This window comes from Cyprinodon tularosa, unplaced genomic scaffold (genome assembly GCF_016077235.1).
Source record: "Cyprinodon tularosa strain WSP-4 unplaced genomic scaffold, ASM1607723v1 ctg9, whole genome shotgun sequence".
In the NCBI taxonomy this organism is placed as follows: domain Eukaryota; kingdom Metazoa; phylum Chordata; class Actinopteri; order Cyprinodontiformes; family Cyprinodontidae; genus Cyprinodon; species Cyprinodon tularosa.
Genome location: NW_024039673.1, coordinates 1992833 through 2009134, shown reverse-complemented (window position 1 = coordinate 2009134; position 16302 = coordinate 1992833). Strand labels below are relative to the sequence as shown.

Sequence of the window (16302 nt, the reverse complement as noted above, 5' to 3'; positions counted from 1 at the left end):
ATTTTTGAACCAGCTTCATTTTCTCTTCCTGACAAAATCTTTAATGTTATGAAGCTCATAAAGTGTGCATTTAACTTTTTTCTCCTTAAAAGTATTAAATATGTTTTGAAGATACTAGCTCTTCATCTCCACTCTTTCATTAACTCCTGTTAGTTTAGGAGCTGTTCCCTCTACCTTTAAACATGCAGTGGTCTGTCATTCTTTTTAAGGAAACTACACCTTCATACACCGTCTTTATCATATATTTCACCCATTTCATGGGCGAGGTTCCACAAGGTTCTACTTTAGGCCCTACATTTTCTATCTAATATATTTTTCCTCATAAATTATTCATGGACCAGCACAATTAGTTCACTGCTATGGTGATAAGACTTTTTTTAAACTAAGAAAAACCAGAAAGGATTTTGTGCGGCAACACAACTTATGAGTTCCAACTCCTGAATTCAGTGACTTCAAAAACTCTCAGATCATATTTGTTTAAAATTTGATAAACATATCCCTGCTACCCACTTTACTCTTAAGTATAGCCCACACATTTCAAATTTAATTGGTATCAATGCTTAAAAAGTGACTATAGGCTAATTGTTAACCTTCCAGAACGGCTTTAGGTTTGTGTTTGAGATTTTGTCCTGCTGGCTCAGCCAGTTATACCACATTTCAACCCTCTGATCCAAATGGTTCTGTTAAAACATGGCTACCTCAAGGCCTGAAGTCTAATCCATCCACTTTTATAAGTCAAACTGAGAAATTATATAGAAAAGTTTCATGGTCGGTTGCTGTGTGACAATGACATGAAGCATGTTTAGAGCAGAGCCGTGGAATAGGAGAGTTCAGCCTGTGGAAGACCAAGTAAGTTGCTAGTGGTCCATTAATATGGTGGAAGTGCTTGTTAGCCCATTCGGGCAGATCTGTGACAGACACAATACTTTTGGTAACTACTTTACAAAATACACAACCTTTGCAAAAAAAGTAATGATTGAGTGTTTGTACTCCATATCATAGCTCTGTTGTTAGTCATAAAAAATGTGTTTGCTTCTTTTTAGGTAGAGCCTGTTTCAATCTTTTTCAGTTGACTCATATGTAACGTTTATAAATGTTAATGTTGTGTTTTCTTCACCAAAGATGAGTAGACTATAGATGTATTCTAACATGCTCTGCTGTCTATTGCTAATAGTGGCTAACTTTGCTCGAAATATTTAAGCTCTGTATGTCGTTGATGCTCTTTGACATGTTTCCCACTGTCGTCAATGGAGTTGTCAGAACTTTCTTATCTAGACAGCTCTGCTTTAAAGAACTTAAGTAAAGGTTTTCCAACTGTCGATCATTATTATCTGTTTCACTGCTAATTATACTGATGCATTCCAGAGTGATGGGAACAATTAAGAAGAAAGGCTTCATCTTGGACTGTCAGCTTTGCTTGATTTCTGCAGCTAGATGGTGGAAAGCCTGGAGTTTAAATATTAGGAATGTGACCAAACTTGCCTCATAGCTGGAATAGCCATGTTTGGAACAGCCCAGCCCAAAACCTTGATGAAGAGTTTTGGGATTTTTCTTACAATCAAAGTCTGTGACATTAAACTAACCAATTTAAATGAGCTACCTAATTTACGATAAGAATTGAAGGTGAAGTATCAAACATTATTATGTCAAGAGCTTGCTGTGGTTACAAAGTATGTTTGGTCTGCAACTTACCAGGGAGCTTTCATTGAAGTATTAATTAATTTATAAATGCATAACATCCTGCATATTGTGGCTGTTACCTTCTCATGAATTTATTAACAATAAGAAAAAATGTAAGTTCAAACACTTTGGTAGCCTCCATACACAAGAACTTTTGGCATAAGCGACCTAAATATCATTCAAATGAGTTTGTTTGTTTACATTAAAGATACATTTTCCTGGAGAGAATATCATAAAGCCGCTGTGGATCCAGAGCCAGCAAAGGGAACAATTGTGTTATCCCACTGAAATTCCAAGCAGAGACTCTCTGTCAGTGAGCAATTAATCAGCAGGAGGCCTTGTTCAGAGCAGCAGAAGCTCCAAAAGACAACACAGACAAAAAAGAAATAAATAAAAATGGCTCCCAACACTTCTGTCAGGGTTTTCAGGCTGTTCAGCGTTATGTGTGAAGTGTGGCAGCTCATTCATGGATGGCTCTTAACTTTGATTATTAACATAATTAGGTTTTGAATGAAGACTGTCTGATGACTATGTTTGAAATCAAATACACTCATTTGCAATTAAACCACATTATGTTATTCGAATCCCAGCAACAGACAATTAATTACTGCCAAATAGTACAAGTGGTAATTTATATGTCATATGGTATGAAAGGAAATAATTAGAGTTGAGAAATACAGATCTTGAACAAATGTATCCTGTTGTAGGTACATTCATTATGTTTTCGACTTGGGCAATGGACCGTCACTAATGAAGGGAAACTCTGACAAGCCTCTCAACGACAACCAGTGGCACAATGTGGTGATCTCCCGTGACAACAACAACGTGCACGTACTTAAGATTGATTCCCGCACTGTGACTCAACACACCAATGGAGCCCGCAATCTGGACTTAAAAGGTAAAAGTCTCTCCAACACTTGAAAGCAATGCAGATATTAAATGTCTGCTGCTGTTTACGGCAAAATCTAACAATTAAAATGTCATATCTGACAAATACTTTTGCTAAATAGGTGTTTTCTCCTTTGATTCATGCTTACCAGGGGAGCTGTACATCGGTGGTGTTGGAAAAAGCATGTACAGCAGCCTTCCCAGGTTAATTGCTTCCCGGGAAGGCTACAAGGGCTGCCTGGCTTCAGTGGACTTAAATGGAAGGCTCCCAGACCTCCTGGCAGATGCCCTTCACAAGGTGGGAGAGGTGGATCGCGGCTGTGGAGGTGAGTGTAAATAAACCCCAAATCATGTCTACAGAAAGGGCTGGAAAAAGCACATAAAGAATAAAACAAAAAAGACAAAAATAACAATCTATGTACTTATTTTTACATATCATGTTGCAGCAAAATATCATAATACTTTTTATCTGCCCTGTTTTTTATGTTGTTTGAGCTCCTACAAGGCAGCTTTAAACTGTCTTAAGGTTTTTTCTGTTTTTTCAGTCCAAAATATTTTTTTTTTTAAACTGTCTTAATATAACAACATAACACAAACAAACCTTTGGAATGAAGACTCTGGCTGTTTCTTTGTAGTTTGGGTTAGTTATTGTGTTAGAGAGCTCTTCAGCATTTAAAGTAGGCCGTATTAGCTGTTATATATCCCTCTTTCCAATTTTGTTTTGTTTTGATTATTGTTAAATTTGTTGAGTGTGTTTTTATACTGAAGGTCAATCACAAATGACTTTAGAAGACGATTAAAGACCAGCGGCCATTTATACCAGGAGCCATTCACTCACATCCATGCAGCTGCCGAGTGCAGTGGGGTTGCTATGGCAACTGGGGCATTTCTGAGGGAGCTAGAAGCTGGGTTGGGACTGTGCCCTGAGCTGAGCTATGCCAGCTTTCTAAAATTAAATTATCCACATGTAAGCAAGTTTCATAAAAATTCTGTACAATGCAACTGAACAGAAAAAACCTTAAATAGCAATTTGCCGTGCATGCCATTTTTACTGATGTAACTGCTAAGTTACATCAGTACAAAGCTCTACAGAGAAACCCTCTCTTCAGGTTTGATGGGTTTTAATCATTTGTTGTAATAATTAAATTAAAAGTACACATTCATGGGACATCTTAGCAAGGGGGCCTGGATTAACATACAGCCTGTTGTTTAGCAGCGGAGGAACAAAGCAATGGTATACATCACGAGGAAGAGACTTTATCACGCCTTTACTTATTTTTATTACCATGTACCTGTCAAAATGAGTGACTGTCGGCTTTTTGCAGAGGAAACTACAGTTTTAGATTCTTCTTATGTGAGTAATGTGTGTTACAGTTCTTATTTAAACAAATCTATCAGTCTAGTTTGAAAATTCTCAGTCCCACAACAAACACGTGTAATTCAAAACTGTATATCATTCAATTAGGGATTTATTTTTAAACCTTAGCTGGAAATCATTTTATTTTCATTTTTACTGTGTCGAGTACTTTTGACCCATATGTGTTAGGCCTAACTAGGTCAAATCAGTTCAGTGTATAAGGATTTGAAGAAAATGGCACAAGGACAAAAAAAAAGGACACATGACAGGGAACTAAAAGCACCAGGAGCTTTGGAAGTAACTGATAGATCAGTTAACCAGATGGGAGGTTAAAGAGCTGATAGGCTTTTAAAAAGGTGGGAGAGTTTGGGAGTAATAGGTGAAATCAGGTGTAATAAGCAGGAAATGTGGTTCAGCTTGTGAAGAAACAATCATGAAAAAAATAAAACCATGGAAGGCTATTAATAATAGATGGACTGATCAAAGGGAACGATGAAGCAAACAACAAAAAGAAATATAAATCTGAAAAACACCTGGTGCACATTTACTTTTTATTAAACCTACAAATACCTCAAAAATTTGATTAATAAGATTGAATGTAAGTTCAAACACCTTGGTAGGCGCAAGGCGTATGCGTACCCCTGGATGGGAATCGCTGCTGTAGGGAATTGAAAATAAATGCATGCTGCCCTCTTCAGATTTTTATTTCTAAATCATTTTGAAAAAAGAATAATGTCCCATCATTTGAATAAGCAGCTTGATCGACACATTACTACGTACCTTTATGTGCAGGTGTCTTTTTCAGATTCTTTTTGGCTTCCTTCTTTCCTGTTGAGTAAAAGCAAAGTTGCGTAACGCAAAGTGAAAATCCTTTGCTTAATCTGCTGTGAACACCCTGCAGGCCCCAGCACAACCTGCACAGAGGACTCCTGCCACCACCAAGGTGTGTGTCTGCAGCTGTGGGAGGGCTTCTCCTGTGACTGCACCATGACCACCTACGGAGGACCTTTCTGCAGTGACCGTAAGTAAAGGAGTATCATGCCTGACTGGCCATATTTCTGGAAAATTCTGTTTTGAAGTTCATCGCTGAAACAATGCAGTTGAAATTCAACCAAAGTACAGTAACAACTGAAAACATGTTAAAAAGAACACAGTCGTCTTTTTAATTCCTGAAGGGATGAACCCTTTAGGTTGTGTCCTTTCATGCATTGAAGCTACTGTCCATTTACAACCTAATACAATTTTGATGACTTTTTGTCTTGGAGGTTTTACAATCTATGGACTGATGGTAAGTTTTAGACCACGATATCAGTTTACTGTGTAAACCGCATGTAAACAAAAAATAAATAAAAGAATCCCTTTGCATTTTATTTTATTCTTTAAACAACATTGATACATAACCCACCGTTCTACCATATTACAACAACCAAATGTATTTTCTATGTATTACTGTTCATGAATAATACATCCAACTGTTACTAAAAGCTTCTGATATTAATTATAGCAAAGCATTCGGTTTATTAGGCCAAGTAAAGCTTCATTTGCTGCAGAATCATTTACAACAACTGCAAGAAAAGTGCTTCTGTGGTAATTGTTTTAAAACATGCTTTAATGTTGTACATTTTAAAAGAGAAAAGCATTATACAACAGGGGCTCTTTTAGATGATAATTTGGTGATAAGTGGTATGCTGGTTAAGCTGTTAATGTGAAAAAAGACACTCCAAGGATATGAATTCATACATTTGCTCACACTGATTGAAGCTTCGGGTCAGGGATTAGTGAGTAGTAAGAAGAAGATGCAACGATGAAACTGATGAAACCTTGTCATTGATACTTAGAAACATGTTTATTCACACTTTCACATTGCAGAAACTGCTTTCCTGTTTCTGATATTTTCCTGGATGAGTCTTTTTGTTTTGTTTTAGATTAGTTAAATACACTTTTCTGTATTCTTTAAATCTGAGCATACACTGTGCAATCTTTTCAATCGTTGCACGCAGCTACGGCTCACACTGTACGTCTAAAAACCACGTTGGACTCCACAGTGAGATGGCGCTACTTGGACTCGTCTATCTGGAAGCTAACTGAGCAGAAGAGGAATATGAAGCTCACTAGAGAGAAACGTGCTGCCTTGGCTATTTGTGCAATTTTTTACTGAAAGCCCTAACAAAAGGCGACAAGTTTTTTGGACAAAGACATGGCTGAGCAAAGGTAGCTACTACGGTCAATTTAACAGAAAGAATTCAATTTCACTCATTGCACCCCTGCCATACTTTTGTGTTTTCATCTGAGGGGAAGAAGAAGAGTCCTTGTTTGTGCATGCCCACTGAGAGGTTTGCCCACGACGGTCGACTGAAAATCAAACATGTTTGATTTTCTCCCTACCCCACGATTCCCGATCGGGAGGTGGTCGTGAGAGGCTGATCGTCCCTTGTTACCCTCTGTACATTACACAACACATGACAGGCTGAAAGTCGGGCTGATCAGAAAATTCTCCCACAACTGGAAAGTCGCCCCGAAAAGGGCAAAAAAAATCACTTGGTGTAAGCCAGGCTTAAGACATCCGGTTATGTGCAAAGACAGTAAAAAGGGCAACTTAAGATGCACTGAAAGATCAACCTTTGAGGATAAGGAACAGGTCAGTTTCTATTTTTACTGGAGCTTAAAGGTTATCTGCCAATCAGACACTCAACAGTGTGATCTTTGCATTAAATGAGCCATACCTACAGTCCGTGTTAACAGGTCCTGCTGACAGTAGCAGTCTATTTTTACAGTGGAAGAAAGCTCAGCTGTTTAAAATAATGGTAAGTGTTCATAAGGGACACTACAGGATGCATCAAAGATTTAAGCAGCCGTTCAAAAGGAATCTCTTTAAAGGTTAATTAAAATTAGCAGCACATTTGGATGGAAAAACGCTCAGTGTAATTTGGTAGAGAAAGCTAATTGGGTCATGTGACATTAGAGTACAGCTTCACGGCAGTCTGATCTCCTTGAACACCTAAGCTAAGCTTAACCTTTTTGTTAGACAACACAACAGATACAGTATGACACTTACCTGATCACATATGTTTGCCTAGAATTTAATCTAGAAGGATAAATGTTCCTTGTACCCCGATGATGTCTTAATCTGCTGCTCTAATCATATTGCAGCAGTGCCGTATTGTTACTTGCTTTCATAAAACCAAATCTAGAAGTTACCCTCAGATATATTTTTCCCATACATTAACATTTATGTATATTTATTTCAAAAGAAATGCTCATTTAGTTTTCTTTATATAATTTTAACACAAACCTATGAAATAAACCTTACATGATCCATATTAATTTGTACAATAAAGCTTGTTTTTTATACACAATCATTAGGTTTTTGAATTTAGTATTGATCTATTATACTACCTAATAATTAATACAAAAAAAGTGTACTTATTTCAAATACATAAAGTGCATTCTTTAAAGTGCATAATAATCAGCTTACTTTTATACACTTTAAACAATAAACTTTATGCATGGGAACAAAATACACTTTTGATCAAATATACTTTATTAAATCAAAATATTTAAACGTGAAACGTGTTTTAATTAGATACGATTTTTTAATGAATTAATATGCATCATGTTAAATTAATTGCATAGGTGTTTGTAAAACATATCTGAAAAAAATGTAAATGGGAATTTGTAATATCATATAAAAATGTTTTGTAAAAAAAAATAATTTCTAACATTTGGTGAAATATTTCTGAGTGTAAAGGTCTTCACATTTGCATAACATTTACACAGTAAACATGGTTATCTTACGCTTTTCCATATAGACCATTAACATTTTCTGCGTGCCTATAAAAGTGTAAACTGATGTGCAGATTTTCACTTCACAGTAGTGTTTTGAAATTGTTTTTCCTCTTTTCATTTTCAATCAAACGCTTGTGTGGTTAAATGTCCTTGTATAACCTCTTTTTATGTTGTGAGCTGTTTATTTATTTATTTATTTTTTTAGAAAATACTTCCAACAGTTTTTTTCTTTCATAAAAAAGGAGCAGCATAGTTTTGATCTTTATTATTGTTGAATGGGATGCCAGTTGAGTTTCGTACTGTTGGTACGGGGGTTATCCGTTCTAATTACAAATCTACAGGAAAAACCACACAATCCAACCTTGGCTGACTTTTGTAATTTCAGTTATCAAATGGTATTTTAGTTATTTGGGACCTATTCAGATAATTTAGACTATTATGACATTTCCTCAAGTATCGCCAGCATCATGCTGTAAATGGTAACAATTGGATTGCAGGGATAGAAATTAGACGGCGTCTGATTTCAGTGATGCATCAATATGATTAGGATGGTTTGAACGATAGCCTTGATTCTGCCCTTTCAGTTTATCTGCCCCCTCTTTTTTTAACCTCTTCTCAGAGAAAAACCTGCTTTTAATTCATCAGAAAATGAAAAAAATAAATTAGACTTTTCATAGCATTGCAATAAAACACATTCACCGAAGCCAATTTCATTGCAGCTCGTTCTGATTTTCATCTCTACGTTTCTGAGAGGCCTCTCAATCATGCCGGTGATAAATGGCATGGCAGGCCAATATCAAAGGTCAAACCAATAGATCAGACCCGTTTGGAGTAAATAACAAGCCTCGTGCTTCACATTACACCATCACTGAATCCATAAAGAGGAAAAAAATGTAGCTGTAAGGTGTAAACCTTTTGCGGTGTAGCAATGGCTAGCTCTGCTGCATTGCAGCAAGGAGTTCCTGGGTTGGAATCTAGTTTGTGTTGATTAGTCCACTGGCTTCCTCCTGAAGTCCAAAAAGACACATATTGGCTTAATTGATCCCTGAATTGCCCTGAGGTATAAGTGTTTTTTTCTCCTCTTTGTTAAACTGTGCTAGACTGATGAATGATCAATATACAGATGCATAAACATGGATAAAGATGTGGTTTTACTGCATTTAGCATTTAACCATAGAGCTTATTCTTTCCCACCAAAAGTGTCCAAGATTAAATTTGTCAGCATCTTATTCTGTAATCTACTCCTCCTTAGCTTTATCCTGACAGTCTGAAGCAGTTTTTTCAGACAAAGGGTTGGAAAGAGACTGTGCTGTTATTTACCCATTAGAGAAAAAAATAGATCCCTTCGAGTGGGTTTGTCACATTGCATTGATATTCATATACAGACACCATCTAACTGAGTTTGCTATAAAACATCTGTGCTTATTATTTCTAGGTCATGGTTTCATCGCCAGATTTAGCAAGAATGATGATAGGTGCTTAATTTCCAGCTCTTCCTCCTCTAAACATATGGAGTGTGTAATTACTGGTTAACCTTTGCAGGTACTGATAATTGATTTCGCATATTTATTACCTGCCTGTGTGTTTAAGATTGTCACAGTAAAAGACAGAAACTATATGTAGCTAAGAAAAATTCATTGCTTTTTTCAACTTTCATTTAGCATTTTGGAAAAAAAACAGTGTCAACTAATGTGATAATTTTGACTCCCCAACATGACATAAACAACACAGCGTTGGTGAAAGGCGCCATGTGCAACCTCTGGTTTTAACTAAGAGTGGCAAAGCCGCTCAAGAAACTAATTGACTTCTGCATCCTCCCACTCGGCCCCTGCCATGTCAGTCAACACACAATAAGTCCCACCACACACAAGGTAATCAAACACGGGAAACTCATAGGCAGAACTAATCCTACGTTCTGCAATAATGTGCAAGTCAGAATTTTACTGGCATTCTCTGAATGGCTTTCAAGGTTAAACACAATTTAATGCTCCAGAACATGGTATCCAAACTCTGGTTCTGTGTTTAACATTTAGGTAACCCTGAATAAAGCTCTGGATTCTAATATTACTGGCACCACATGCAGGAAGATGCGAAACAATTGTTCAAATATACTTTTTGTATGTATATATATATATATATATATGTATAGATTAGATTCAACTTTATTGTCATTACACAGGTACAGGTACAATGCAACGGAATGCAGTTTAGGTCTAACCAGAAGTGCAATAGCAGCAAGTGCAGGATAATGGTTCCATAAATACAGGACATGGGTTTCTACTGAATGAGTATAGAGATGAATACCATTATAAATAATGAGTTTAATATATAGATCACTAGTGTTATGAACTAAATTTACAGCTGCATATGTATCGAATATAATATACAGGTGGATATTACTATAAAATAGGTTTTTACAGTTATGTACAATAGCATATATACAGATGGGTTTTACTATAAAATGAATAAATACAATTTGGACAGAAGCTATCTAAATTAAAGTGCAGTGGAAGATAATTGCATGTTACAGTTAAAGTATGTTATTGCAAATGTATATGTAAACAATTGGTACTGTGAATAAACAGTCGGCAGTGCAAATATAAGCTGTCGGCAGTTCAAATCAATATTCAATATATATTGATACAAAGAAAGAAACATCAGGAAATAAGTGTTTAGGAAAGGCAGGTTTATTTAGCGCCTTTCAATAGTAAGTTAGTTAATCAGGTAATTATTAAACATAAATCAGTGAATTGCAAAAGAATAATTAAAGTTATGAAAAAAGGTATAAATCAAATGATTGACAATGAAATCAAAAGGGAGTTTAGCTTCAAACTGCAACTAATAATGTTTAATGAGCACAGTCAAAGGCCACTCTAAACAGAGGTGTTTCATATTGGTTTAAGAAACAGGTTTTCAAAACTTTTACACTAAGCTCACACTAAATGAGACACAGCTCCAGTGTGATCTAATGTTAACCTCAATGTTAACCTCACATTCAATTCAGTTCAATTCAGTTTATCTATATAGGACCAATTCACAAAACATGTCATTCAAAGGCACTTTACAATTCAACCAGATCATACTGTCAAATTGATTCAGTTTTCTATTTGAGGAAAAAGCGGTTGATTCCACTAAGTCTTTGACTTGAAGGCAATCCCTCACACTAAGCGTTCTTGTAGTGACAGTAGAGAGAAAAACTCACTTTTAGCAGGAAGAAACCTCCAGCAGAACCAGACTCAGTGTGAGCGGCCATCTGCCAATGCCGACTGGGTTTCAGGAAAACAGAATGGTTACCAAGGTCGTGCAGCACAACAGAATGATTCGGCAGGAAAGAAGGTTGTCGGGATGCCCCAACGGTGTCGTGCAAAGTGCCGAGGAAGAATGAACAAGCTAGGCATCAGACAGGGAAGACGGCTGGTAAATTTCAGAATAATATTAACCAATTTTATGCCAATGTCACTAGTGAAAACAAAACCACAAAACAGAAACATGGATATTTATGCGTACAGATAATATGTTTTTCCCTAGAAAAGGACCCAGTAAAAGCTCTCTGAAGCTGCACAGGCTGTTTCCGGCTGCCATTTGCCGTGTGGTAAAAATACAAGTACCAAATATTTTCAATCAGTTTCACCACAGTTTATTAAGAAAATGTTTTAGTGAAGTGTAATGATTACAGCTAACTCTCTTTACCTCATACATTTAAAAAAATCCCTTCTGCTGGCTTTTTACCACCTGTGGAGTTGAATCCCTTTATATTCAGCACATTAGTATATGCTGACAGCTTTGCAAAATTAATCATGGCTTGCATGTGTCTGTCTGCCAGAATGATAAATAAGGGCCCTAACATAGCCCCTTGAGGAATGCCACATGTCACTTTTGTTGTCTCTGAAGTAAATTTACCTAATGATACAAAAAAGTCCCCGTAGGGTTTAAAACAATTGATTTTAAATCCTTTTCAAGCAATTATAGTTGCCAACATTATTTATATAGCTGAAGATTTATCTAAAACGTATGAAAGAAAATCAATTCTGTAATTTTGTAAATAATTTAAGTGTTAGTCATGTTAATTCATGACTTTCTTTTAAGTATGATATAACACAGGAGCTTCTGTCTCAAGATAAATGTACATTCCCAAGGCAGATATGTGTCAATCCTTCTAGATCAGAAAACACCTACATAAAAAACAGTCACAGGTCAGAACTTGATATCCAAGTTGTTCCAACTCAAAGCAATAAACAAAAAGTTTCATACTAACTTAAACAGTGGCCACCCTTTATTAAGCTCACTGTTCGATAACTGTAACAAAGACTAGTGTCTTGGGATTAGTCACTCTCTCTGTTTGCTGTAATCTTTAGGGCTTTATTTTGCTTTTTTGTTATTTTGGCTCAGTGTTTCTGAGGCAAATCATTTCTGTTTATTTTCCTTTTTATGTTTATGTTGATTCCCTGTTTTCCCCCTACTGTTTATGCTTCCTTCCTCTTAGTAGTTTCCCCTCATTCCCTTCTGCACCCTGTTTAATCAACCACCTCCTTGTTATTGCCTTCTCAGCACCTTTACCTCTCTCTTCCATCACTCACTTGTCAGATCCTCCACTTAGTTCCTGCAGTCCTCCCTGACACCATGTCTGTTGTACCTTGTTAATGTTCGAGCGTTTTACTTGTGTTCCTTCATCGCTTTTTATACGATCCTGTCATTCTGATTGCCTCCTGCTTGTGATTTGATCGTCTATAGGTGACATGACAATATCAGCTTATACTGTAAATTATGGAAGGCCTCATATAGAGAAAGATATTAATTGGTTAGCATTGTATAGCAGTCAGTCCCATTTAGTTTAAATAGAAGATTTTTTTAAAATGTAAATGGATTTTATAGCGTTTTCATAGACTGATTAAATCTTCCTCCAATGCGACTTAAGGACAATGTGGTTTTTAACTTGAAGAATAGGGGAGGAAATATGTTCTGTTGCAATGCTCGATATAGCGCTATTCTTCTTTTGACCTTCATTTCAGGTGGAGTCATTCACAATTACAAGTACGTCCCAGACCGGATAATCCAGGATAGAGGTTTAGACTTAATCTTCTGTCATGGGACAGAGGCTCAGGAAAAATATATTGCTCCTTGTAATGCTGTGACCTACCAGGAATAGAGTTTGGAGTTGGACTCTTTCTAGAGTCTGTAAAGTCAATATTTTAACCTGCTTTGGATCAATAGAAAATAAAATATGACCATGTACCCTAAAATCCCAATTTGTAAAGCAAATATCTCTTTAAAGAGACTTTTCATAAACATGACACAAGCTAAATAGGCTTGCAACCGATAAGTATATGTGACATTTGAGGTCTTTTTAAGTATTTCTAAATTGCAGTAACTACATTTAAACAGCCTTATGCAGAGTGAGCTTGTTTAAATGGAGATAGACATAAGTGTCTCTCACAGCATGATTTATTTCAGTTTCCAACTAATCTAACATCAAATTCAGTGCAGCTTGGCAAAGCTGTCTTAATTGAAAATGAGCATAACCGTCTGTGAAAAAATTATATGAGCAGATCACTGAGGTTTTAGTACAAGTTTCAGAAAGTTAGCCTCTGTGATCAAAAACTTTGATGGAAAATTAATGAACTGTCTATTGATTTAACTTATTGGTTCTGGTGGACAAGTTTAGGCTCTGGCTTTTACATAAAATAAAATAAAAGATCCTAACTGCCACAGAACACCATCTCAATACGACAAACTGGAAATGAAACCAAAGGGTGGAGTTGTAGTTATTTAAGAGATGAATATAATAAAAGTACCTCTTTCTGAATGTCTGTTTGTTTCTGATTTTTTTTTTCTAATACGGTCTGCAGAGAAGCAAAACGCTCTGACCGATTGAAAGAGTTTTTTAAGTCCAAAAAAGTACCAGTGTTTAGTTCCTTTCTATATGATAACATGTTAATTCATTTGATAAAATCTATACACGTCAGCTATGCAACGTTACACTTTTGTAGCATGAAGCCCTTCAGCCCTGTGCTAAAAAACACTTTAGACAATAACATAGATGTGAAAAGAAGTCAAGGACCTGAGGGTAAACTGTCCTTTCTGGCTTTTTTTTGCTTCTGTCTTTGCAGTCTCTCACATTGGGTTTTGTGTGGCACACTTCAATGGTTTTCTCAGAAGTGAAGCATTACTGCTCAGACACACACAAAAAACTTGTAAACATAAATGAATACAAATCCGTATTTTTTTTATAAAGTTAATGCTGCATTAGAAGCACCATCAGTAATCAGATATGATTAATTTCTTACCCTGTTTAGCAACATTTGAAGGGAAATTATGCTGCGATCACATAGTGACACTGACAAAATGAGTCATGCAGTTTAAATAACTGGCAAAGCAGTATGATGTCTAAAAAGATACTGTTGATGTTCTTCCATCAACTGCGCTGATAAAGCATGATTGCAAGCTGGCAAAATACAAAAATGTTTAATTCAACAGAATCATTTTGGAGACAAGTGTTGGTAATATACACAAATAGAAAATGTAAATATTTTTTATAGCATTTATTGAGTCAGACTTTGCTTTTTGCTATCGATAGTTGACTGTTCAAAGGTCAAATGGGGATTTTCACTGTCAGTGAAATTCAAATGTCAGAAGAGGAAAGAGAGCACATACATCCACAGTAAGTGCATGTATGTCCTACAGTATGTGTCAGATATGATTCTCCAGGAAGCAATGTAAAGACAATAAAATCTATGACTTGGGGCAACCAAATCAAAGCTATGATCTCAGTCCACAAAATATTTGTGGGATTAGTAGAAAAGTTGTGTTTGAGCAAAGAAGGCTACAAATCCCTCTAAGTTATGCCCATTCTGTCAGGAGGAATGGGCTAAAATTCTTGCAATACTGTGAGAAGCTTGTAGAAAAATTACAGAAAATGTCACACAAGCCATAAAACTGAATATTTCATACAATTTGATATACATTTAAATTTGCTAAATGTTTTAAAATCCCTCAAAAACATATTTTGACATTTAGCAAATATAATCATGGTTATCCTAAATTACCTAGAGTTTGACACGTCTTGTCAGAAATTAGTTGTTTCTACGAGGCTTCAGCAGTATCACAATAACGAGAGTTTGTTTGTGTCAACTGACAATCTTTTTGACTTGTATGTAGATGCTTATTGGGACAACGTTTTTGTAAATGAGGCGCATGTTCACGCCATGTCAATGCAATGTTTGATGCTTTGTCAAAATATGATGACTAACATGTTTACATGAAACAGCCAGCTTGGCTGTTTTATATCACAAAAATTCCAATCCCAACTTGTGAAAAATCTATTCCTTGTCAATCCCCTTTTACGTAATTAACTGGCGCAGGGTACATGGGAAATTGTGGCAGGAACTCATGAAAATGTATTTTTGCAAACTGCAAAACTAATCAGCATTTAAGTCTGGTTCCTACTCAACACATCTGCGAAGGCTGCACTTCCCATGTAAGTCTTTTGGCTTCCACGCCCCTCCACAGAACATGTGGACAAAATTTCAACACCCTGCACCTAAGAACATGAGAAGATATGATATATGAGAAAATATGCAGACAGATCCGTGCAAAAAACATGGTAATAAAGCAACAGCTCCTTCTGGCGAGGGTTCACAAATGTAAACATCTAGAGACAACCTGTGACTTAGCTCCTAAATACCACCACTATCAACAGATTATTGAAAAACTCCTGGATAGAACTGACTTTCGCTCTTGGATGGCATGAAGAGACTTAAAACAAATTAAACTTTATGTATAGTTGTGTTGTAATCTTACTATTTGTGCTGAATATGTCCCCCTGGAGCAGCCCAGAATGGGACCAAAGCCCACAAAGTATAGGTATTGCTGCAAAGGTTGTGCGGCTGACGGGTTGGCTTTTCCACGTTGATTGAACGTCACAGGTTAAGTGCGTGTCACATGAAACATTGTGTGCAACCTGTCATGCACCCTGCGCAACAATGCGTGACAAGAAGGGTACACCTGCCTCTACAGTATCTGACGGGCAGAGGACCATGACCAAGCATCAAAATCTGATTAGTCAAGATTGAAAATGTCTTGTTTATTTTGTTCACCTAACTTATGTCCATATAAAAGCACATAATGTCCATATAAAATGACATAAGGAATGTAAAAGGTAAAAAGCCATTTACATTCTGTTCCTGTACACTAATACATCTCATATAATTTTTTGTGCTTGTTAACATGGCTGCTAAGTCTAAGGTTGTTGTTTTTTTAACTGTAGTGTATAACTGTCAACATCTGCATTGAATTATAGCTTTAGTCATGGTTGTTCAGGATTATTTATCACTATATAGCCAAATGTTTTTCAGTAAATCCAAGGTTTACTTCAGTCCAAAGTTGAAACTAATGTCCTGATTTATGGCTAAAGTAGAACCAAAGCTGCCTGTAGGTTTGCAGATTGCAGTGTAAGTCCTCAAAGCTTTCCTCTCCTCATTAATATCAAGAAATTAGATCAGCAATAGGGTTTTTTTTTCCTCAAATAAACCTGTTCATTATTTACAGCAGGTAGACATGGTTTCTCCTGATCTCTTGCATGTTTTTGGTTGAAG

General features: G+C 36.3%; 1 protein-coding gene across 6 annotated transcripts in view; it reads left to right on the top strand.

Annotated features, from left to right (window-relative positions):
- nrxn2a (neurexin 2a) overlaps positions 1-16302 on the top strand; it is a 231765-nt gene that overhangs the window by 120343 nt on the left and 95120 nt on the right. For all 6 annotated transcript variants that reach the window (XM_038273923.1, XM_038273925.1, XM_038273927.1 and 3 more), the window contains 3 exons: positions 2388-2578; positions 2721-2894; positions 4827-4946. In XM_038273923.1, the coding sequence (XP_038129851.1) occupies positions 2388-2578; positions 2721-2894; positions 4827-4946 (485 nt within the window). The remainder of the gene's footprint in view (positions 1-2387; positions 2579-2720; positions 2895-4826; positions 4947-16302) is intronic.